Raw genomic sequence first — 24,661 nt, 5'->3', positions numbered from 1 at the left:
GAGCGCAGCTGAACGAGCCTGCGCAGTGCCGGGGCACAGCAAACGTGAGCGTGGGCCTAACGCACAGCCGGAGCTGAGCCTTTCCCAGACGGCCCTTCCCAGACCGCTCCTCAGGCGCTCGATCCGTTCTGCCCCGTCATGCAGCCCCCAGTCCTCCGTCACCGGCTGAGAACTGCCACTACCCCACCACATCCATCACAGTCCGACTCGCTCCTCGAGGACAGTGTCGTGGGGGCCCATGTCCACCCGCACCAGGGGCACACAACCACAGCAGTCCCCCACCCCGGCACCTCCGCTCCTCGCTGTCCGACACTCAGGGACTCTGAAGAACACGTAGCAAGTGTTTTTCAGCCGCCTGACCCTCCAAGTGTATCCTCTCTTTCAGCGTGGCGAGAATGGCCCCCATGGAGAGCTCCACAGTCCAGTTTGAGATCACTCCCTACAAGAGTGGCACCAGGCAGCTTCAGGTGGACTTGGTTTGCGCCCATTTTTCAGACATCAAGGGATTTGTGATGCTTGATGTGGCTCCTGCCCAGTGACGCGACACCAGCTCGTCGGCTCACTCACGCGCAGTTCTGACGGGGAGCACAGAAATCAACGCCAGAGTGGTGTAACACGAACGGAAATGAATAAACAGGCACAAAACACTCTACGGGGCAGCCAGGGCCATCGTTTTCCTTCCCTAACCTGTTTTACAGGCCTTCATGAACAGAATTCCTATTGGACACGGCTGTACAATGTACTGTGAGTGGCAGGATCAGGTGTGACGGTGGTCAGCATCAGAGCCCGTAGCAGTGACAGCGGCTGCATTTCCACGGAACACCGCTGAGCATCACTACTTGCATCAGTGCCACCGAGCACCGTTTCTGACCCTCACTAGTACGCTTCACGCAGTAACAGCCGAAGTACTGTCCAAGCAGCTGACACGGTTCGATTCTAGAGCAAAATTTATCATTTCGTCTAATTACTAGAAGGAAAATACAGCCCCAAGATACGCAGTGTCACAGCAGAACTCTCTGCTTATGACTGGAAAAATGAGAAGCGACGCAAAGCCCAGTCCCCTCTAATGCACAGTTTCCCTATTCAAGTCATTATTTAACCACGTAGTAAGTTACAGATAATGAAATGTTCAGCAAAGAAACAACAACAACAGCACAAAAGCAGATAAAGAAACATGACCCTGACTAAGGAGTGGCAAACACTACAGCATACGAAATTATATCGGCCTGGAATAGCAGCTGTTCCTGAGGACTGGAACGAAACAGACCATACTGAACCGGGAAGGGGTGATCCGCCTCGTGGACCAAGACACCTTCACTCACACACACAGCTCCTCACACGCACCCTGTCCCCAGACACTCAAGAGTTCTTTCTGGATGACCTAAATGAATGAAACTTCTCCGCAGATAAAGCGATAAATCACTTCCACAGCCAACCTGGCTGAGAACATTCCTATCACTGCCGTACCACACGTGGGCACCACAAAATGCCCTGTATACACAACCTGCCATTCCCCTCCCGCAGTCCCAGTGATCACCCACCTCAGTGGGCTCTACCCAGAGAGCAAGAAAAGCATTTGGCTCTTGAGAGGGGAGAAAAAGGTATTTAACAAGGAAAACAGACTGAAAGAGCGGGCTTACAATCCCTTCACTACAAGTTCAACCCCAAACCTTGTTCAGCTGGCTGCACCCCTACAACCGCCATCTCTCAGAGAAGCTTCTGCATAATACATCTGGCCTTTTAATGTGAAACTGTGTTTGAATCAACTGACATTTTCCCAACAGCTTCCATGACATTTCTGGTTGGCTAACACTGCCTTCAGGTATGACAAGCTCACGGCGGCAGGAATACATGGGAATTCTCTCACAGCTGCTCAGGAGTGCAAGCACACGAACGAATCTCCTCTCCTCCCGGAGCACAAGGTTTGATCAAGCCCTTAACCTCCACTGGCTAAAGTCTTCTCCCATCAGCCACACGCAGACATGTCACTCCTACTCTTAGGTAAGAGAATATAACCTGTAGAGATATTATTAATGTAGTTAATACATTAATAAACAGCATTCTTCTAAAAGATGTGGTACGGAAATGCCTGGGCCCCAGTTCACTCTTTTTAATAAGCACTAGAAGGAAAACATGAAGAACTTTCATTCTTACAGGTGGTTAGATTTCAGGACATGAGAAATGTGAACAATTCACAAGAAAAGAGAACATTGAACTAAAGAAAGAGTCAGTGTTTGCCAGGTCAGAACCTTCTCCCTGTACCACCGGCACAAGCGGCCCAACTTGCCTGTGAGGCCACTTGAGAAAAGGCAGCCTGGGACCTGTAGATTTTTGTACTGGCTACCTGCAGGGCTGTTACTCGCCCAAGGCTGCTGCCACACACCTCACCCAGCCCCGTGTCTGTGTCTCACAAACCCAGTGCATCTGCCTTCGGGCTGCAGGAACTTCTCTGTTTCCTTTCATCCCGGTATCGTAAAGCAGACGGGAAAACACTGACCGATCCTTCTGTTTGCAAGGTGGGATCTTTGCAACACTTCCAGAAGTGCACGAGACGGGAAGGGAAGGCCCAGGACAACATAACCACATGGATGTATGAAGGCTCACAATGAATTCACACATCCTCATTCCACAAAGCTGCTTAAAGCAGACCATCATTTTCTGTGAGGAAGGCATTATGCCACCCATCCCCAAACCCTGGTACTACGTCCATTTATTCCTTGCGGTGTTAACAGGCCAAATCCGCAAAGATCTGCACGTTCCTAAGAGCCAGTCTGACCTTCTGACAACACGCAGCGCTGCGGCTGTGCAGCAGCACTGTCCCAGCATCCCCCCGAATGCTGCACATGCCCACCCCGTGTCACAGGTTGAACTGAGGTCCCTTTTAAATTTCTTTGATTTAAAGGTGACAAAACCCTCAACACAGGTAAACTCCTGTTTTATTACATCAATTACAGTATTTTGCCACCCAAACGTAACTTCCAAGGGATGCGGAAGCTTGTCAAAACTCATCAGCCCAGAGCGACTGGAAGATTGAAAAGGACACACAGAGGAAGTCAGATTCCTCCACGGAAGGAGAGGGAACAGGCAGCTTTGCACCTATTCCTTAAGCGCAGGATCTCGGAAAGCCAGGGCATACAGTCCTTCCCTAGGCTCAGGAAAGGCTATGAGGCATAGGGGGTATTTCACAGAATCACATGGGATCTCGCAGGGACGCAGCCTGTCATCACGTTTAACACAGAGTATGCCAAGCCACCCCCATTCTCCCAGTATTTCTTCTTAAACCCCATCCAGGAAATGATTTCAGACTGTTTGTCACACAAGCCTGGAATGACCTCATCTTAATTGCCCTTCTGGAAAGGCAGCTGGCTGTTCAGAGGAACCTCAGCCCTCGAGCGGGTGCCGCGTTCCAAGCTCTGCAACACTCGGGTGTCAGCACCACCAGCCGCCCTCGGCCACCACACCCACCTCAGCGCAGCCTTCAAATGCACATCTGGCCAGGGCCACCCACGAGAAACGTACATTCTTCCTGCGTTAGGCAACAACTGCTCAATCAAACTAATGGTTATTCCAGGGAAAGATGCCTACGTGCTGCAGGAAGGACCTAAACAGCATCTGCCAAACCTACAACCCTTCCGCAGCCAGTCAGCGAGAGCCGGCGGAGTAGAGCACAGTCTCCTGTACTCTTCTTTGTCAACATGCAGTTTGAATGAGAGCGTGCCCAAAGGCCGCCCCAGCCCTCATTCCATTGTGATCACTCAAAACAATCCCACGAGCACTTGCCAGTGTGACACACGCGTTGCTGAACTGGTCTGGAAAGACACTGACATCAGCCTGCAAGCCGGTGAGTTTCTCCTCACTATTCTGTCCCCCTCATCTACGCGTCTAGCGCCGTGATTCAGGCAGTCAATACAACTACTCTCCTTTCGCAGGTCAAAACACCTCAAACCAACCCGAAACAGTCCACGTGGACACTCAAAGCGCTTAGTTCTGTCACCAAAGCTGCAGCGCTTTACCCCCTGGCACCCGTCCCCCCCGCACACGGATGGCGGGGGCACCGCTCGCTGCGCGTGCCAACGCAGAAGGCACGGGATGAGCGCTGCTTGTTGCGCTACAGAAACAGGACGCTCCTCCAGGAAGGAAAATTCACACCTGATCCACAGATACACCGCACCAGAGCTGGCAGCGAGATGCAGAAGAGGGAAACTTAGATGCAGCAGCTGTTGATTGCAGCACTCCAGGAGGCAGTTTTACAGACGCTCACGTGACATTTTAAGCTCCTATTTTTATAGGGAATAAAGATTTTTATGGATTTGATGGACCTATAAAAGCGTAAGAATCCCCACGCACTATAAAGGTAACAGCGACATCCAGGCAGGATGGATACTTTGAAAGATCCCATGGATCACTTTTCCCTTAGATTTCTGTGAGCACGTCGGGGATGGAGTCGATCCTGAACAGCGACAACACGTGCCTCGACCCGGACAAAGACTTCCCCAAACATCAGTGCAAGAAGTGAGTCCAAAAGGGGTACAAAATCTGCTCATGACGTAAAGCCACTCCAGCTGCTGAGGACGCAAAAGCTACGAGGAACTTCAGAGGGTCTCACACAAGGCAAAACAGATGAGAAAGTAACAAGCGGTGAGATTCAGGCTGAAAAACGCAGGCTGGAAAGTCATTTTTCATCAGGCACCAGGCAGGGTACGACAAGAGCAGGAGGAGCACGAATAGATGCTCAACTCAGGCTACAGCATCTCCTGTTTCTGTGATTCCCACTAATGACAGACTGGACCGTGAAGCAGACGGGGGGCACTACTGCAACGAGGATTTGTTGTTAACAAGAGCTCTCGGAGCAATGTTCAGTCCTGGATATTGCGACATACCCAGCCTTGAAAACCATCAGCTGTGAGGTGGTGCCTTAGCTGCTGGGGGGGAGCTCCCGCACGGTCTCCTGAGGCGTCTGACCCTGCTTCCTGTCGCAGACCAGACTGCACCACGTCAAACTCCTCTCTGACCCAGCCCAGAGAGTCGTACCTGCTTATGTTTCCGGCGCGCTTCAGCGACAAACACAGGTTTGGACGCGGTGAGCTGCGAGGTCTGCGTGCGGATTCCTACTGAATCCTTGCAACCAAGAATGGAATTCACTCGGCTAAGTTCATGGATCTTGGGGGAGGTTCCACATGCGGATGCCCACAGCCCCAGGCGCAGAGGCCGTCTGCAGAAAGCAGGTCCGTTACAGCTGGACATTTCCAAGCGACGGCATGTGCCAGCAGCAGGACCAAGGTGTGTGTGAAGGCAGATCGTGTTCACAGCCAGTTCTCTGCTCCCAGTCTGTAACGCACGTCCTGCACAGCAACTCTTCCTTGCAGTTGCAGATTTGACCAGGAGATGGTAGTGTGCGTTAAACAGCCATTGCACAGCAGCAGTGGTGAGAAAAACACCTGCTTGTGCCTGCACCGCTCTGAGTTAGCGTTCACCAACACGCACACTGAAAGGTGCATTCGAAAACACCGATCAGAGGTTGGTTCGCAATCAACCGCATTTGCACACACTGAAAGAGCACGAATCAGTCGTTACATACAGCATTTAGCTCTGTAAATAAACCCAAGGTCAGGGCACAAACCAAAATCACACCTAACTGACACTGAAAAAAGTATGTTGACAATAAACTCTCAGAACTCTCTGGAAGATCTTCCCTAGGTGCCTGTATTTAGTGTTTCCCAATTTCCGCAAAGCTGCTGACCTCCATCCAAGCTTCCTTACAAAAGCCAGAGCAGCCTACGACGTGCCCTCGCTGCCCAGGGCAACGGCACCCGGGCTGCGTTCGGTAAAGCAGCGCCAGCAGCCGAGGGGGGTCCTGCCCCTCTGCCCAGCGCTGCTGAGGCCACCCCCGGAGTGCCCAGTGCTGGGCTCCCCACGACGAGACACGGAGGGGAGACCCGGACGCGCGGGAGAGTCGGGGGAGCCGCAGAGGCGATGGAGGGGAAGGAGCACCGCACGCACGAGGGAAGGCTGATCGAGCTGGGCCCGTTCAGCCCCAAGAACGCCCGGGGAGGAGCTCATCCACGTATCTAAATACATGAAGGGAGGGTGGAAAGAGGACAAAGCCGGGCTCTTTCCAGTGGTGCCCAGAGACGGGACCGGAGGCAACAGAACAACCTGAAACACAGGACGTTCCCTCTGAACACAGGAAACACTTTTCACTGGGGGTGACTGAGCGCTGGCACAGGCTGCCCAGAGAGGTCAGAGTCTCCATCCCTGGAGATCCTCAAGAGCCGCCTGGATGTGCTCCTGCACAACCCGCTCTAGGTGGTCCTGCCTGAGCAGGGGGTCGGACGCGATGACCTCCAGCCTCCCCTTCCAGCCTCAGCCGTTGTGTGCTGCTAGAGTGTGAATCTATACAACTAAGGCTATGCTGCCCATCACCAAAACCCACAGAGTTCGCATTTCTGACACACACAAACCAACAACTGGAAGTGTAATATGCAAATACTGAGAAGCCACCAAACACACGGGATCACGCTGTGCAGCAGCTCTCTAGTGTAAGCCCAGATCTCCTGTCAGGCTCCACCCGTCTGCGACGGCATCGCTGCTGACACATCACGCGGGAACCTCTTCCTACAGCACATGTGCCTGCACTGACCGCTGCTTGCTCCCGTCATTCAGTATCTGCAGATTCCTCTGCCACTCTGCCAAAGCTGCCTCCCTCATCTTTCCTGCCCAGAGTAACCGAGCAAGCTTTGCCACCTCCTGGCTTTTTATTGGCTTCTGAAAGCATTCCTGAATTTGTGGACAGTCACGGATTTCTGCAAAACTGCTGCTGACTCACTCCACAGTCCCATGGAAAGCGGTGGATTGTGCTGTCTTACTCCCAGTCTTTTGACCAATTGTTTATCAGTGCAGGGACCTTCCTCTCCCCTTGGGGCGACTTGAACAATGTGTTCAGTCCAAGGCTCCAGGCTGATATTCTTCATGGTCCGCATTACGCTACAGAAATTCTACATGTTCTCATTGTTGCTTTTAACAAGTTTCCTCGTTCGGAAGTGGTTTCACTTTTCCGAATGAGGCACAAGGGCAGGAGGTGTATTGACTTGGTTTGAACCCCCCGACGGGCTGAGGATCCCCGCAGCTCAGGGTCGGCGTTGCAGAGCAGCTCGTCAGCACAGACAGTGGAAGCGCCCTCGATGCCTTGTTTAGAGCCCACGCTGGGGTCCCCAGCGCACAGGCCTCACATCCTGCTGTGGAACACCACCTCCTCCCTTTCTGTGGGTGTCAATGTGCTCTGAGCGATAAGAGAGTCCCCAGCTCCTGCGCAGCAGGCCGAGATAAGCTGGGAGGTGGCAACATCACGACCCACCCGTTCAAAGCAACCGAGCAAACAACTTGGCAAGAGGGTCACTTTTAAAGGAAGCTGAAGGAAGTAGCCATTTCCCAGCAGAGCCAACAGGAGCCGTCGGGGTGCCAGGAAGCAGCCATGGGTCAAGGTAAGCAAAAAACACTTTGGTTAGTGCCAGGCACTTGCCCGCTGCCTGTCGGGAAAAACAACTCTCCCTGCTGCAAGCCAGCACCATTGAGGCTTCATAGAGGGCAGGAGCCAAGAACGTGCTCCAAAGGCTGAGGACTTCCCGTCGCACAGAGGACGACACGAAAGGGACAGCAAAGGGGCTGGTAGGAGCACGGGAGGAGAGCTGGAGAGCAGCAGCGAGAGGCGGCCGTGAAAGTCCGGAAGCAAATGGAAGGGTTATCCTTACATAAGGGATGGGGAGCGGGGGGGGAGGGGGGGACAGACTGCAAAACTGAAGCAGAGATATGACTACAGGTTTTAGCCACCTGAGCAAGGAGAGGTGCCAGGTTCCACGCAACCCTGAAGGAAGGGACAATAAGATCAAGATGAAGGAGGGAGCCAGGCGGCGTCCGACACAGCAGTCTACAGGGCGGCCAGAACAGACACCTCCGCCACAGGGAAGAAAACACGAGGTCAGAGCTGGCCAAACTGGCACAGGGCTATGAACTGGGAGAGCTGTGAAGGGCTTTGAAAGCCAGACCAGAATCATTTCCTGAAAACAACTCACGACAATACTGATATGGGAAAAAAGAAGCAAAGCACCCGATCCAGCGGGACTCCCACAGCAAACAGTGGGCACAACAGCAGCGGGAGAAGGGATCACGCAGAGGTCAAGGCAGGTTAGACATAAGGAGAGAGCAGACCAGCGGGAACTGCAAAGAGTAGTAGTTGTGGCTTCAGCACAGGAGCAACGGCTTTAGGTGGCAGGGAGTGCTCCGTGGATTTAAGGGGTTTTCAGCTGGAACAAAGGGAGGAGCCTGGGTCAGGAAGGGGGGCAGGTGATGGGACATGTCATATAGGCAGCAGCAGTTAACAACCCATGGGTTCAAGGACCTTAGGTGATGAGGCCAGGATGATCCCAAATCAGGGTGCTATCCGTTTCTCAGCAAGAAGCCTGGAAAGATTAAGACCACCACCAGAACCAGAAGGAAAGTGAAGTATATGATCACACGACAGCCATCGAGCACCCAATTGGTGCTTGAAAGCGTGGCAGTTTTTTCTCTCTGCGGTGCTGGACAGAAGCGGGCATGATGTGTGTCATGCATGTGCAGGAGACAGGAGGAGGCAGAGGGGGAACAACCCTGTGTCCTGCTCTGGGTGTGAGACCTCCAAGTAGTGTGGTGCAAAGAAGGAAGAACTGTGGTCAGTTTGCTGTGATGCAGCACAGGCCAGGACTGCACAGCCACGCTGCAGCCAAACCACCGGTGCCGTTTGCACCAGCTGCTGGTCTTTGCTGTGTGTCAGACATACACGAAACAGTAACTGCTGGAAGAGCACGCACCCACATTGCAAATGGGGTGCAATAGTTTGTCTCCCATACACAACTTCAACCATGTATCTATGGAGAGATGCTGCTTTGGGTGTCAGTGGTGCCCGTGAGCACAGAGACTCCGAACGCAGTCACAGCGCAGGCTCAGCGATACGCCTCAGTCAGTTCCATGCCCTTTCCTGGGCAGGAAGGAGCTTCTGCACAGTCACTTGGTTCACCTAATGATGCTAGAGGTATAAGCAAAGGCAGCTCATCAGCAACTTGACATAAGAAGAACCAAGCGCAGAGTGAAAGCCCTTAACTGGGCAGAAAGCATCTGGAGAAACACCTGATGAGATCTCCTTGTGTCGCGGACGCGGCCCAGGGCCAGACAGCCGGCAGCTCGCAGCCCCAGCCTCATGCTCTGTCTTCTCACACTGCAGGTCTGAGCGTCAAGAAGTGTGATTTCAACATCACGATGAACAACAAAAACCACCGCACAGAGGAGATCAGCACTGAAAGGCTCTTGGTGAGGCGGGGGCAGCCATTCACCATCACTGTGAGCTTCTCCGCTCCCACGCACAACCACCTGCAGCAGCTGAAGAGAACCTTCCTCACAGCACAGACAGGTAAAATCATGACCTACCTGCCGAGCCCTGCCCCTCCCCCAGCCGAGGAACAGGGCTGGTGGCAAAGCCACCTCCGGAGCTGGACGAGGTGCCCACCGGGAGAAGCGAGGCCGGTTCTGTTCATCTGAGGCAGAGGCAAGTGGCTGCTGGGCCGGCCGGGCCAAGCCCAGGTCTTTCTGCAGAACAGACATGGCAGCACCACCACCCACTGCCGCGGGTAAATCGCTGCAGCCACTCGCTTGCCTCCCCTCCAGCGGGCGAAAAGGCAGGGAGCTTGCGGACTGAGATAACAACAATTCAATAATTGACTAAAAATGAACAAAATAGTGGTGCCAATAATATTAGTGATACTAATAACACTAACCCTACTACTAATAATACGTAATGAAAATGATGGAAAATGAAACAAACCATACAATTGCTCAGCACCCGCCAACTGATGCACAGCCAGGCCCTGGGCAGCGACTCAGAGCTCGAGGGTGATGGCACCAGAGCCCACGTGAGCCCGAGAGGGTTCCCACCAGAGCCCACGCCAGCCCGAGAGGGCTCCCACCAGAGCCCGCGAGCAAGAGCGCAACTGAGAAAGCCAACTGACCCAACTGACTAACAAACAAGCCCCCCAGTCCATGCCCCGCGTACGTCCCGAGCATGCCGTGCTATGGAACGAAATCCCCCTCCGGACAGTTTGGGTTGGCTGCCTGAACTGTGCGTCCCCCACTGCTTGGAGTGAGAAAGTTGGGAACACAGGGGCAGGATCAGGAGCTGGCAAAGTCCCTGAACTGGTGCCAGCACTGCCCAGCACCAGCTGCACGCACCAGCGTGACGTGCTTGTCAGGGCAAATCCAAACCAGCCTCACAGCAGCTACCGTGAGGAAAACTAACTCTGTCCTGACTAAACCCAGCACAGCAACACAGGTCACTGCTCTGGGATTTCTCCTGGCTTTCAGCTCAGGAATGTCCACACTTCCCCAGTCTGTTACGGCTGTGTTCTGTTGGTGTTCCCTGGTGAGGAAGGGCAGCAGCATTCAGCCCACCTTGTTTTACCACCACCTGAACAATTGGCTGTGACTTTCCTCACAAGACGCTGAATCCCGGGAGCAGCAGGTCTGCACCGTTCTGGCTGTTTCTGATTTCTGCGATCGATGACATACACATCCCACTTTCACCCACGGAGACCTGAGGGCAGTACTAACCTCAGGAATTCACTGGGCATTAAGCTGCTCTCACGAGAAAGCAGAACTATGGTCCCTGCAATCTGCACGGGGTGAGGGTGCACGGCTGGAAGAGACACAGCCAGATCTCTCTGGCTACAGGATCACATCCTTCCAAAGCAGATGGAACCCGGACTGAATTTCCCATCTCCAGCCTGGGAGACCAGAAGCAGTGGAGCGCAGCACTGGAAGAACAGGACCCATTCTTCTGGACCATCGCTGTGAACACGCCTGCCAACGCCCCCATTGGCCACTACGTTCTGCTTTTACGAGCCTCCAGGTCTTCCCATCTCCTGGGCAACTTCACCCTTCTCTTTAACCCCTGGTGCAGAGGTAGGTGGTCAGCAGCAGAAAGGCAGGCGGGGATCAGGCACTTCACCAAACCAGCTCTCAGGCTCTGGCACTGTCTCCAAGGAGGCTGAGGCTGGCTCGCCTTGTGCTCACCACCACTCCTGCCCTGCTCCTCGCAGCCTCTGAAGGAGGCAGCAGCTAAAAAGGGCTGAAGGCTGCCTGCGCCAGCACTTCTGCCCTGTTCCTGGAGTACTCCGCTGCCAGAGCCCTGTCCTCCTGCTGAGGGAAATACGTTTGAGAGTGTTTGATTATAACTGGGTCTGATTGAGGCACTGGATCTTTTTTAGGAACAGAGAAGACAACAGTCAGGACAGTAGAGGAGCTGCCCAGTGCCAGGGCTTGGCTCTGGAGGAACTTTTTGAGCAAGGGAACAGAAATGACAATGAAATTCTTCTTTCCTGTCTGGTTCAGAACCTGTGGTATTTTTCCAGGGCAGAATGCCAGGGACTTCCAGTAGAGAAGACAACAGTCAGGACAGTAGGAATGCCAGGGACTTCCAGCCCCTGGAGGGTGGTGGAGTCTGCTGATGTGAGATGCAAATGCACTCTAGAGGGAACGGGTGCATCCTGTCTGATGCTTGTTTCCTCTCATCCAGACGATGAGGTGTTCTTGGCTAACGAGGCACAGCGACAGGAGTACGTTTTAAACCAAGAGGGTATCATCTACGGAGGGACTGAAAATGAAGCCCTAGCACAGCCCTGGGACTTCGGTCAGGTAAGCAAGGGGTCCCGTGTGTCCCTGCCCTCCAGCAGCCACCGGCAGAGCAGGGCTGCGCATCTCCTGCGTCTGCAGGACACCCTCATTTTCCACACTGTGGCTCTGACAAAAGAACTCGCTCCCTGCACTCACTGTCTTTGTCTAAGACTCTGCAGAACAGGGACCTGCGTCTGAAGTCCCCTAACCCAGCACATGTCATTTTAGCCACCTTCTCCAGCTGTCCTCCAGGAAGAAATTAATTGCCTGTATGTGGGCTTTGTGTACCTTCTGTTCATCAACGGACAGAAAAGCGTTTCACAGCGCTTAGTGACACTGTCAGTTTTACAGGTAAAGTGAGGACAAGTCAATCTTCCAACCTCCCAAGAACACCTGACACAGCCAGTGACTAGCACGGGGTTTTAGTCCACTTCAGTGCCCTCAAATCACGGAATTACCTCCTGCCAACGTAGAGAGTGCTCCAGAAAAGCATCAATTGCCCTCAGTCAGGGGATGCAGAACCATGCTAACGCATTTCCCGCTTGGCATCAGTAAAGCTGTAGGTCTGCCTTAGTATGCTGTGCCTCCCCTTCAAATCTCTGCCTGGAGCTCTCCCCGCTGCCCACTCACACAACGCTGCCAGGAGACGGGGAGAAGCATCTGCACCATCAGTCCCTTGCAGGGGCTCCAGAGCACAAACGCTCAGGCCAAATCCCTGAAATGAGGTGTTCTTGTTTCAGTTCGAGAAGGGTATTGTTGACATCTGCCTCACACTGCTGGATGCGGGCGAAGGCCAGCACCGAGACACGGATCGCACCCAGCACAAGAGCCCCATTTCCATCTGCCGCACCGTTGCTGCCGTGGTAAGAGCGGCCGGCCCGGCTGCAGAGCGGAGGCTGGCGCCTCCTCCACCCCGGCCACGGCAACCCCTGCCCCAGCCGCAGCCTGCCCAGCGCTGTTCCGAACAGCCCCTGCCCACCTCTCACCCTTCCCGATACTCCTGCAGCAGACAAACAGTGGTGCAGGAGTTTCTTAGCGACACTTACTGGACAGATCCTGGGGGAGGCTGCTGCACCCATTCTGCTCAGCCATGGCCCTCCTGCTTCGTGCAAAATCCCTCTTGGTTGTGTCTGCCTCGGGAGTAGCACGAGGAGTACCTACGAAGAAGAGGAAAGTCCTTAATCCATCTTTCTCTCCCCCTTCCTTGCAGCTGAATGGGGACGGGTTTGGAGAAATCCTGACAGACCGTGGGACCAGACAACACTGTCATGGGACAGCCCCATCCAGGTGTCTGGGAAGCAGCCCCATCCTCCGGCACTGGGCTGCAGCCCAACGCAAGCCTGTGCGCTACAGGCAGCGCTGGGTGTTCGCTGCCGTCGTGTGCTCAGGTACGGAGGTGTTCGAAGGCTTTTGTGTTGAGCAAAGCCTGATTTGGTCTGCAGAACCTCTAGCATAGACCAGAAACCCTGGATTAACAGAGATTCCAGTAAAATAACCTTTAATTTTTAAGTGAGAGGCAGATCCTGAGACTTTCCCCATAAGCTACCTCTGAGGCAGAAGAGTATCAGTACGCGCCACTCACCGCACACACCTACGACAGCTCATTTCCCGAGGGGCGATGCCTCTTGCAAAGTCCAACCAGCAGCCTGATGCCACCCTCCCAGGCCTAGCACCAAAAGGGCACTGCATCTGTCAGCAGAGGCACCCTTCGGGCAGGTTGCACAACCGATTCACCGCTCTTTCTTCTGTGCAGTTCTGAGGTGCCTGGGAATCCCCACCAGGGTGGTCACGGGCTTTACGTGGGCTCACAGCACCACCAGCAGCCTGCGCGTGGATGAGTTTTACGATGAAGATGGGACTCTGCTTACGGAAGACAAGAGTGCCCGTGTCTGGTAAGAAAACATGGCAGGGGCCAAGCAAGAATTTTGAGACAATACTTTGATCCAGAAGTGAGACAGTGGGGAAAGCAAAGAGGTAAACAGCTGGAGGGAGGTGGATAGGAGACAGCTCAGCTGAGATCCTGTCTACATGACTCGTTCTTGAGAAACTGCTGCAACCCAGACCGAAGAGTGCCCTATGCCTAAGGCCCACAAAGGAAGAGTAACCCAGTGCAGCTGGAGAACCTCCAGTTGTGTCAAAAAACCTGGTCCCTGCTCTCCTCAGCTTGCACTAAGCTCTTCCAAAGGAACACCAACGGGCTGTGGTTTGCCTAAAGCTTTACTGTACCTCAGGGCCAAGTCCCTCTGTATAAGCACATGACGTTGTCTCTTGCAGGACCTTCCACGTTTGGAATGAATGCTGGATGGCTCGAGCGGACTTGCCTCCAGAGTATAGTGGGTGGCAGGCACTGGATGCCACCTGCCAGGAGAAAAGCAAAGGCAAGATATCAAAGACAAGCTTGGGGGGTGGGGGAGAAGTGGAGCAGGGAGTAAGTAAAGAAGTTCAGTGTTCCTCCCTTCCCCAATTTCCAATGGAAGGATGTAAAAGGACAGGGACTCACCCTGTTGACTCTGAGCACCACGATTCAGATGTTAGGTTTGTGCAGCTCGAAGAGCTCCCTCACAGCACTGGTCCCTAATGTCCTCCTAAACCAGGCACTTCACCACGCCCAGCCTAGGTCCAAACTAGGCATGGACCTAGTTGGTGAAGCATCTGAGTCTGAACTGGGTCACACTTCCCTCCTCAGGGCCATCCTGCCGTGGGCCAGCCCCTGTTCAAGCCATCAGGGAAGGGGACATAGAGGTCCATCACGATGCCTGCTATTTCTTTGCTGCTGTCAATGCCAAGTGCCAGGTCTGGATACAAAAAGCAGATGACACCCTCCAACCAGCTCTCGGTGGCAGAAAGTACACTGGCAACAATATCAGCACCAAGAGCGTGGGCAGCGAACGCTGCGAGGACATCACACACAACTACAAGCATCCTGAAGGTACGGGGCAGGCAAGTGGCTGAGCATGTTCCCTGCCAGTGTCACAAGTGAAGGGCAAAGGACTAGGGAGCAGAGCCCAACCACAGCATCACGGTCATCCACTTCTCACTACCTCCCCTTCCTGAAGGGCAGAAGAACACTTTGTCCATCTACAGAATCAAAGCACAGGTCACACACCAAATTTCATCCTGCTTTATTACATTAACCAGCCCTCTCAAAGGCCAGGCTTCTCTTCACCGGGCACTGCCCTGTCTGGAAAACCTTCCTTCCCTATTTCTGTTACCTGTACACTCCATGCATTCCCCTCCCGTCACCCGTGACATACAGAGATCTCACACTCCAGCTTTCTGGGAAGGACTGTTGTGCTTCCACATAGTGTCTAAATCCCTCCTTCAAAAAGCATCTCCCCTGTCAGAACCTAGTACCGAGTGCTGTCCCCCGACTCAACCACACCACCTCCCTCAGCCCTGCCACACCGGCTCCGGGGCTGCAGTCCCTCACGAGGGGACGCAGAGGCAGCTGCCTCTCTTACTGGCAGGAGTCAGCACCAAGATGCTTTAAAAACCACGACAAACCTTTCCAAGTAGACTCTTCCAGGTACATCCATAAACAGCCCTGCCAGCTGAAACTCTCAAACTGCTCTGACCAGAAGCAGAAGATCTCTCTCTATGCCCTTAGACACGGGTATCTACAGTACTGCTGGGATAATCCAGCACCACCCTGCATTTACTGCCTCACGGTAGGAAACAGGAGAGAGCACCCAACGGTGTGTTCCCTCTCTTGTGACAGGTTCTCTCCAGGAAAAAACAGTACTGGACAAAGCCTACAGAAAGATAAAGAAGCTTGAGACAACCAGCAGCAGCAGCGAAACCCTGTTTAGCTCCACTCCTACGGCCCTTGAAGAGCCAGTTAACCTCTTCATCCACCTCCAGTCCGAGAGTTCTCTTCTCCTGGGAGAAGATGTTCCAATTTCCATTGCAGTGTTTAATCACGGTGATGGAGAAAAGGCTACTCACCTGGTCGTTGGGGCCCAGTCTCTTCATTATAATGGTGTGCCCATTGCCCAACTCTGGAAGGAAGAGTTTCATTTTCTCCTCAAAAGCCATGAAGGTAAGGACTCTCCTGGGTGCATGGCGAGAAAAGTACACCTAGCCTGCTCACTTCAGGAAAGGCGCGCTTAGCCCTACGTTTACAAAAGGTTGGCTGAACAGCTGTTGCAGGTGATTGAAAGAAAACACCTTGGCAACATCACCTTCCAGATTCTGAACGTGCAGATCCAGTTGGGATCAGTTAAGCTTTTAAAGGCTGCAGCTTTTAGTACAATTCTGGGCACTAAACACTCCAAGGGGCCATGCAGGCTAAGGCCAGGCTGTCCTGACCGTCTGCATGTCACTGCTCTGTTTCAGGTAACAACCTGAAGGTCTTTGTGCCTTACTCACAGTACAGAGAAGTGCTGGGGGAGAACCACCTGCTCAGGCTGACGGCCATGCTGAGAGACGAGGACTCCTTCGACGTACACTTTGCACAGGAAGAGATCAGCATCCGTGATCCCTCTCTCACCATCGAGGTCAGATGAGTCTGTCGTTGTTACTGCAACAGTGAGAAAGCAGCTTTCACAGCCATCAGCAGCAAAACAGTTCTGCTGGGTTGAGTGGCTCTCCTCGTGCTGTCTGCTTCCAAGCACGGAGCCATCCATTGTGGGAAGGTGAGCTGTGCCGCACTGCCGCATACGGCACAGCCGCGTACGGCACGGCCGCTTCCACCTTGTCTGTGTGAGCACAAGGAAATCCCAACGACTTCTGTGTCTGGGAGTCAGAGGCTGCAGAAGGAAACTCCAGCAAAAGACTGTCACTGAGAAGAAAGTGACCTGGATTTTGCCCCTTCTGTCAACTGGCAGCTCAGGCTGAGACCTCTGGCACCAAAAAATCATTTATTGCTCTGTAGTCATAGAAGAATCTCTTTCCTTCCCTCAGTTTCAGCTCCTTTCCTTCTTTCAACAGTTCCCAGAAAAGCTGGTACAGTATCAGCCCGGCACAGCAAAGATCAGGCTCCTGAACCCGCTCACCGAGCCCTTGGAGGAGTGTGTGATAGTGGTTGCAGGGCGAGGGCTCATCCATGGACAGAGGAGGTACAGGTAGGTGCGAGCTGACAGACCTGAGAACAGTCAGTGGAAAAGGAGACAGCACATGCCAGAGAAACCCTGCACAGGGAAGGCTGTCCCCAAAAATGAGCAGGCACAACACGGCAGGAAGACTGCTACAGCTTGCAACCCCAGGTACCCCTCCTGTCCTTCCAGACAACACCACAGGTTTTCCCACTGGAAAGGGGAAGAGCCAGATAACAGAACTTCCAACAGATGTGTAGGGGACAAGCTGTGGCCAGCGTGCCATTTGTGAAAGCTTTGCCTCCCAAGGCTAGAGAGGAGCAATGCCTCCCCAGCAAACGGGGTAACACGGGAGGTGCAAGGCTGGGGCAGAAACACCCATGACACGAGGCAGTTACAGGTCACTGGAATGAGCGATGGAATTTGGCAATGATTTGCTGCTGAGAAAGCAGCCGGGTTTTAGCTGCCCCCCCGACCACCCACACCTTTCCAGCTGCTGTCCCCGGGTGCGTTACAGCATCCTCCCGTTCTCTGACTCGGCAGAGTCGTGCCAAGGCCATGCTCCCCTGGGCACAACACAACCTCACGTTTCCCTCAGGAAGCTGCACTAGGACAGACTCCATGGAGAGTTCAACCCCCTATCTCCCTCCCCAGCTGCCGAGATCCCAATTCCCTGGTGGCAGTTTAGAGAACCGACAGCCCTCCACTCTTCTTTCCTCCCGTCACAAATGCGCCCTCGGGCCCTGGGAACTAGAAAAACACAGCGCACTCGCCACCTAACTCCTTCTCCTTTCAGGCTGGGCTCTGTGCAACCGAACAGCAGCCAAGAGCTGCCAGTCCCATTCACCCCCACCCAGGCAGGGCCCCGAAGGCTCACGGCACGTCTCACCTGCCGTCACCTCCGGAACGTGAAGAGCTACAAAACCACCACCATCGCCGCTGCCTGATGCCCAGCTGGGAGCAGGCCCTGCCGTCCTGTCATGGGGCGGTGCGACCTGTGCCCTGATCTTGGCCATGAGGAAGTCACCAGTTCCATTAAAGTGGCAGTTAAAACTGTGTCTGATTTTGATTATTTGTACAAACTCAACTCTCTGCCCAGGTTACAAGCTGAACCTTGCTGGGACAAAGCTGGGCGAAACGCCACAGCAGACGTGGCACTTCCCACCGGGCACAGGCCGAACCCACTGCTGCTCAGTCGCTTCTCCCTACCTGTGGCAAACAAGGATATCCTAGAACTGTCAAGTGATGGTGGATGCAGCACTTCTCCCGAGGCACACGCTTATCCCCCTACAGATCCTTGACGCTGGTAAAGTAGTACATGTTATTTTCTACTGCTTTCTGAGGAAACAGAAAAGAGAGAGACCGTTGACGCTTCTCCAGGGTTAGACAAGAAACAGCAGCAGTGCAGCATGGTTTTAACAACTCGTTGGGCTTGCAGAAGCAGCAAGACCCTTCCCTTCTGCCCATAACCTCTGTCTCCTGCGAACAGATAAAGCCACTCATGCAAATCTACCAGTACTTTATTGGTCTCTGGAGCCCACAGTAGCTGTGAGGCCTGAAGAACGGAGCACGTTCACAGCACTAAGGTGCAGTACCGCACCATTCCAGGAACCCAAGCAAAATGACACCTTCTGCAACGGCCAAGAGCAACTTCCTGGGAAAGCTTTAGCAAGTGGCAGGAAAGTTCTCTCCTAAAAATACTGTTCTCATCATCCCCCAGTAGCTGGAGAACAGCGAGCTTCACTGGAAAAGCATATTGCAGAGCCAGTGGCAGCAATACGTGTAGAAGTGGAAGGACTAAAGTTGGCCCTGTGTGAAGTCCTTGATTTTGTTCATGTTGTGATCTACTGCACCAGCCAGAAACTGCACCCAGCCTTCCTCTGACGGCGGACACACATGGCTTGTCCTGCAAAAGGGGAGGAAATTCATTAGGAAGCCTCCTGGGTGTCTCAGACCCCTGCACTCAGACAACACCCGGGTAATGCGAAGTGAGGAATTACCAGGGCATTCCAACAGGATGCCTACAGGCCCAGAGTGCTCTAGGAAGGAATAACTCACACCCACCTCTAGTCCCAAACTTAACACACGTGTGTGTGTCTTCACTTTCATCCTTTTCTTACTCCCATCTCTTTGTGACTGGATAACATCACAATTATTCCAAAATGCCAGCATTTACTGTCTAGAACTGAGTAATCTTTGACAGGAAGCAGAAAGTTATCAGCCCCTGGAGCAGGGAGCACACGCTTCCATGACAGATACTCACTTCGTAATCTCCAAGACTTTCGTTAATACCGAGGCCAATTTAGCAGCCTAGGAAGAAACAAAAGGGAAACAAAGTGAGCCAAACATGGAAATAAGGGGGGCTCAGCAGTACTGGAAAATAAGGGGGTTGCAGCAATGCCCAACACAGCCAGGAATGAGTAAAAGTGCCTTCAAACCCGATGCCGAAGGAAGCTCTGTCGCTGCCATGCTGGGAGTGACTCCCAGTCTACCGCTGCCTGGGACAGATGGAAACGCATCCAGCCTGGTTTTTCCAGCATATGCTGAAATGCTTTTTCTTTGAAAAGATAAGCCTGTTAGAATTTGGTAACTGGTATCAAGGCATGAACTTACCCCCAAAAATCAAGCCACCAGCCACAGGCATGAAACCAGATGTAAGAATAAAAAATCTCAGACCACGCAAGGGACCCTGGGAAGTCACCTAGCGCCACCTCCTGCTACAGCAAGGCCTCCCTCCAAGCCCAGTCCAAGTGCTCGGAGCCCGGCCTGGTCAGGGTTTGAGTGTGGCCAGAGATGGAGATCCTGCCGCGGCTCCGAGCAGCCTGCGTCCGTGCTTAACCAGCACCACTGCCAGACTTCGTACTCTGCGTATTTCATGTAGGTGACTCTGAGCAGGTCTCCATGACCCAAGGAAGGACACAGACTGGCAGCACCTCAGCAGCCCTAGACCTCACCTTCCTGAGACTGCCACGGGACATCTCTACGTACTATAGCTCAGAATCCTGCCGCGGCTCCGAGCAGCCTGCGTCCGTGCTTAACCAGCACCACTGCCAGACTTCGTACTCTGCGTATTTCATGTAGGTGACTCTGAGCAGGTCTCCATGACCCAAGGAAGGACACAGACTGGCAGCACCTCAGCAGCCCTAGACCTCACCTTCCTGAGACTGCCACGGGACATCTCTACGTACTATAGCTCAGAGCCAACGCTTTCTTCCCTGAAGAGGTGAAGATGAGGGCTGCACTTCCTCCTGAAGGAAGTTATGTGTGCAAGAACCAAAGGGGACTCTTCATCCCTACAAACTTGTTACAGAGATAGTCACCAACACGGTCACATAATCCCCCAGTTTGATTCCTTCCCCTTCTCTACCGCCCAGGGAGCAGACTCGCACGCGGGCCGCGATACTTACATTGAGTCGCACAGCCAGCTGGTTCAGAGGTGGATACATGCTCAGTGCCAGCTCATCGACACTGGAACAGAAGAGAGGAGCAATGGGAGAAAGGTCCCAACAGCACAACTCACGGGCCCTTGTCAAAGCCCACACCCACCCTGAATGTACATCCGGAATGGCAGCGCATGGCAAGGAGATGACGTCACACCCAGGGGACGCTCCTCGCTGCCTTCGCAGACATCCGTGTGCCACCCTCACCTCAGCACCACCCCAAAGTGCAACACTCCTCTCCTACCCTGCACAAGGCTTAACAGCCTGTGCCCCACGGTCTTCCCACAACAGCAGCTTCCATCACCTGCTCACAGCGCCAGTATCAGAGGTTTTCCTAATCCATTCTCTAGACCTCGAGACACACAGGGACTGTGTGTCTGGAGCAAAAGGCGGCACGGGGAGACCTGCTTACCTTGGGCTGATCTCATTGGCGATGTCTGCCACATCATCCAGCTGAGCGATGTGCTCCGGAGAATCAGCTTTGCCGTAAGCCTTCACTGCACCCAAGACCTTCTTCAGGCAGGCTTTAGACGCCTTCATTAACCCCACGCAGGAACTAAGCAGCTTCCGGTCAGCCTCTGACCAATACGTATCTCTGTTGCCCCGAAAGCCCAGCTCTTCATCTTCCATGATGTCACTGTAGGGGTCCTGCCCATCCACCAGAGCCTGAGAAGAGAGACTGACTGAACGCCCAGAGCCTGACACCCATTCCAGCAATATCCAGGAGGAAAGGCAAAGCATCATCTGGAACTCATCCAAACAACTCATGGAGGAATCTCTCTCTAACCAACATCTCAGCTGCCAGATTCTGTTAATGCTGGCAGGACTGGATTAAAACCACCTAATCCCCCACTCCAACAGGGCAAAGAGCAGGAACCTAGCGAAGTGCCCTTCTCACATCAAGCCAAAGCGCCACCCCATCGCTCAGGACATGGCTTAGAGCAGCCTGTAACGTGAAGGGGGCACGCGCTGGCAAAGCCATTAAGGCCCAGGCACCATCCAGTAACGCAGCTCAGATCACAACACACCTAAAGCAAAGCCTGTATGTAAAACAACCCTGTGTTCCCCCACTGCAGGCTCCTGTAAGGCTCAGGGGCTCCCTTACATGTTCCATCTCCTCCAGAGCATCCTTGACCACACCCAGACACGCAGCCAGCGCTGACACAACTGCTGCCTGGTTATCTGTAAAAGCAAAAAGATGAAAACTGTGGCACTGCACTGATCCAAATCAGGGAAAATTCCAACAGAGTTCATCTAGGTTTGCCATCAGCAGATCCTGAGACTGGAAGATCAGATGTTTTGCAGAGCTGCACTGTTGCCATGCAAAGGCTCTGGCCTGGCTGGCACGCTTCCGCATTTCGAGACCAGCCGGGCTCTGCAGAACGAGCCAGCCTTGACTGCACTAGCCAGCATGGCCCTTGCAGGGAGCACCAATATTCCACCATAACACAGCCTAGATCTGCTGTTCTGCACACACAACACTCACCTCGTGGCAGGTTGGACACTTGCTCACATGCCTCCCACACACCACCAGTTGATATGAGCTGCTCCTGAGACAAACTGAAACAAAACAAAGCCCCCAAAGTCACACTCGGTAACACCACTCTGCCAGACTGCGGGTTTTTCTGCAAAGGTGATGCACCCCAGCAGAAGTTCTGCTGGCTGTCACCAACCAGCTCGCCACTAGTATCTCACGTCTGTGTAAAGCAGGAAGTGCTGGCTCCTATTGAGTCTGATTATCTGCTGGGACAAGAGGGAGGAGCCTCCTACAAAGGCCTCTCAAGGTGCTCAGTCGTATCATTTATCTTTCAGAATCGATCCACACCAGAATTCTGTACTACAGACTCTGCCTGAGGGCAGCGGCATGTGACCCAGGAAGAGAGGACACGGTCCATTGTGGTCCAGTAACGAGCTTTACAAAGTTGCACAATCATTGTGTACAACAGTTCGGTCCAAGGACAAAATCCGCCCAACAGTGCAAACGCTACCCAGCGCCTTCCTGGGAATCCCACTCCAGCACCTCTTTCCCGGCCACAGACAGGGTGAAAACCTGTTCTCCAAGTAGCCATTTGTAGGCAAACGCACCCAACTCAATCACTGGGCCAAGAGGCGACTGTCAGGGCCTTGGGGGTATTCTGCCCTCCTAGGAGGTTAGCTGACCCAGCTGGAGGCCAGTTGGCCGAGCTCCTTTGCGGACAGAAGGTACTGTGAAGAAAGCTGGAAGTGAGGGCCTGGGAGAGGCTTTTCCCCCAAGGCTCCCCACTGGGCCCTGTTCATGCTACTTCACAGCTGGGTAGCAGTTCTGTCTGTACCCAGTCTCGTACCCCCTTGATTCCGACCTGGATGCTGGATTGACCTCAGGCTTAACCCCTCGTAATGGACTCACTGTGCCATCCTGAGACAGTGTCTGATGCTGACACTCTCTCTGGACCTGCCCCTCATCCCGACTTGCTGGCCTGACTCCAGCCTGCTCTCATCGCTACGGAACTGTCCGATGATCTGTACTCGCAAGCGAACCTCACTGCCCCCGCCAGCACTGCTCTGCTCACTCAGATACTGGGGGTCAGGGGCTTGGCTGATGGGGGCCACTGCCTCCTCCTGCCTCTTAACAACGTGCCACTCCTGCCTCCCTCCCTTCCCTCAGGAAGCAGTCTGCACTCGCTGCTTCCTAACAACTCGACTTGTAACTTTTTCTTCCCTTTTTCCTGGAAAATGACTACCTCTCCAATGGAGCACTGAGAATTGTTTCTGTGAGCTGGATCGTTCCTTCCACTACTTCAGTGGTAGCATCTCGTACCATCTTCCGCAGAGTAGTACCTGGTAGAGATTGAGAAAGAAGAAAGTTGCCAGGAAGCCAGCACAGACAGAAAGCAGCTGCCCAGGATGAGCACACAGGCTGCTCTGGCTGCGTGGATGCACTAGGAATGAAGTTATGGGGATTTTGAAGGAAGCAACATGTTTCCCAGTTCCAAAAGGGCTTTAGACAAGGGTATCAACGCTTCATAAACAGGAATGCTCTATCAACTACACAGCTTGCCCCATTATCACTCTTTCACAAATGGACATCTGCAGGAGTAGACAGAAACGTGCTTCATGCAGAAACACGCTGCAAGCCCACAGAACAGCTCGCACCAGGGCAACCCGCACTCGGTAACGAGCCTTCCTGTCGATGCCACACCTTGCGTTAGGCTCTGAAATACGGGGTTTCTCTAGGCAGCGGTGAAAGAAGCACCCCGCTAACAGTGGTGACAGCCCTGCGTCACTGTCTCACCTTGGCCCTTGGGGAGCCAGTAGTACACTGTGGCAACCGCAAGTACGGCGTTTTGCACATCTTCACTCAGCTTCTGGCAATCCTGAAAAAGGACGGACAAGAGGACTAAGCGCGAGCAGCGGCGTGCATGGCCGCACTGCAGGCTGCTTTGAGAGAAGGCAGGCACAGCAATGGCCATCTTGCTCCAGAAACAAATACAGCACAACACAAAGATGCAATAAGCCAGCAGTACATGTCATAAACTGCCTCATGATTCGGTAACAAAACACACCTTGCTGTGATGTCGTGCTTCAGAGAGGAAGAAATAGCTTAACTCATGACTCTGAACAGGAGGCCCTCCTCCTCTCCTCCAAGCACAGGTGTGATAAACTCCTGTCAACTAACAGCACAAAGTAGTGCACATTCTCAGCTCTAAAGCCTGCACTGGCCAGTATCCTGCCCAGAGCGGCAACCAGCTGCGGGTGTTAAAGGAAAGAACATGAGAATGCTGCCACTTGGTAAGTCACCCCAGCTTACAGGAATTCGCTCTCTGGGCAATTCCTGAATTGGAGTAATACACTCTGCAATGCACAGCCCACACCGACACGCCTCGTTTGCGCTGAACCAAACGGCTTTATGCTAGTCAAGCCAACCAGGAGACATGAAACTCTTCACACTCACTGCAATTACAGTCTGCAAGGGCTTCACTCACCTCTGCAGAAGCCAGTGGAGGCCTTGAGAATGCCAGGCTCAGCTTTGTAGCTTCCTGTGATGCTACTTTGAATGTCTGACCTAGAAAGGGTTCAATGGGAGCAAAAGAATAGAAAGCCACTTGGGTAAAAGATGAAAGCCCAGAGCAGCCCGACAAGCCGCATCGCTGACGCTGCTCTGCCCTACCACTTCTTCCTCCCGGGTAACACAAGGCATGAACTGAAAGCCAAATGAAAAGCCAACTGTATCCTGGGCTGTATCCAGAGCAGCATGGCCAGCAGAGTGAAGGAGGGGATTCTGCTCCTGTACTCTGCTCTGGTGAGACCCCACCTGGAGTGCTGCCTCCAGCTGTGGAGCCCTCAACATCAGAAGGATATTGACCACTTGGAGCAAGTCCAGAGGAGGCCACGAAGATGCTCAGAGGGCTGGAGCACCTCTGCTATGCTGAAAGGCTACGAGAATTGGGCTTGTTCAGCCTGGAGGAGGCTCCGGGGAGACCTCATTGCAGCTTTCCAGTACCTGAAGGGGCTACA

General features: G+C 53.5%; 3 protein-coding genes across 3 annotated transcripts in view; 2 read left to right on the top strand and 1 right to left on the bottom strand.

Moving 5' to 3' along the window:
* LOC104516079 (protein-glutamine gamma-glutamyltransferase 6-like) overlaps nucleotides 1–539 on the top strand; it is a 14,524-nt gene extending 13,985 nt beyond the window's left edge. The window contains exon 13 of the mRNA XM_010160284.1: nucleotides 386–539. Within this exon, the coding sequence (XP_010158586.1) occupies nucleotides 386–539 (154 nt within the window). The remainder of the gene's footprint in view (nucleotides 1–385) is intronic.
* A 6,932-nt stretch (nucleotides 540–7,471) lies between these two features.
* On the top strand, nucleotides 7,472–17,674 carry EPB42 (erythrocyte membrane protein band 4.2). Its single transcript, XM_010160281.1, has 13 exons — nucleotides 7,472–7,481; nucleotides 9,254–9,439; nucleotides 10,753–10,983; nucleotides 11,597–11,715; nucleotides 12,435–12,557; nucleotides 12,905–13,082; nucleotides 13,448–13,586; nucleotides 13,969–14,072; nucleotides 14,381–14,623; nucleotides 15,413–15,733; nucleotides 16,030–16,190; nucleotides 16,624–16,757; nucleotides 17,524–17,674. The coding sequence occupies exons 1-13, from the start codon at nucleotides 7,472–7,474 to the stop codon at nucleotides 17,672–17,674; spliced, it is 2,100 nt and encodes a 699-aa protein (XP_010158583.1).
* A 769-nt stretch (nucleotides 17,675–18,443) lies between these two features.
* Nucleotides 18,444–24,209, bottom strand: CCNDBP1 (cyclin D-type binding-protein 1; the record flags this gene model as incomplete). Its single annotated transcript, XM_010160283.1, has 9 exons — nucleotides 18,444–18,633; nucleotides 18,991–19,037; nucleotides 20,135–20,195; nucleotides 20,580–20,833; nucleotides 21,273–21,349; nucleotides 21,654–21,727; nucleotides 22,888–22,984; nucleotides 23,439–23,520; nucleotides 24,130–24,209. Coding segments are annotated over 9 exons (881 nt in total), but the record flags the coding sequence as incomplete, so codon positions are not given.
* Between the last annotated feature and the right edge of the window lie 452 nt (nucleotides 24,210–24,661).

The sequence above is a fragment of the Eurypyga helias genome, unplaced genomic scaffold (assembly GCF_000690775.1).
Source record: "Eurypyga helias isolate BGI_N326 unplaced genomic scaffold, ASM69077v1 scaffold16421, whole genome shotgun sequence".
Classification (NCBI taxonomy): domain Eukaryota; kingdom Metazoa; phylum Chordata; class Aves; order Eurypygiformes; family Eurypygidae; genus Eurypyga; species Eurypyga helias.
Note: the sequence above shows the minus strand (reverse complement) of the source record. Positions and strands in the feature narration are given on the sequence as shown.

Coding starts and splice junctions, on each gene's coding strand:
- EPB42 (XM_010160281.1), top strand. Junction 9,440..10,752: donor CTTCCTCACAGCACAGACAG/GTAAAATCATGA, acceptor CTCTGGCTACAG/GATCACATCCTTCCAAAGCA. Junction 14,073..14,380: donor CTGCCAGGAGAAAAGCAAAG/GCAAGATATCAA, acceptor TTCCCTCCTCAG/GGCCATCCTGCCGTGGGCCA.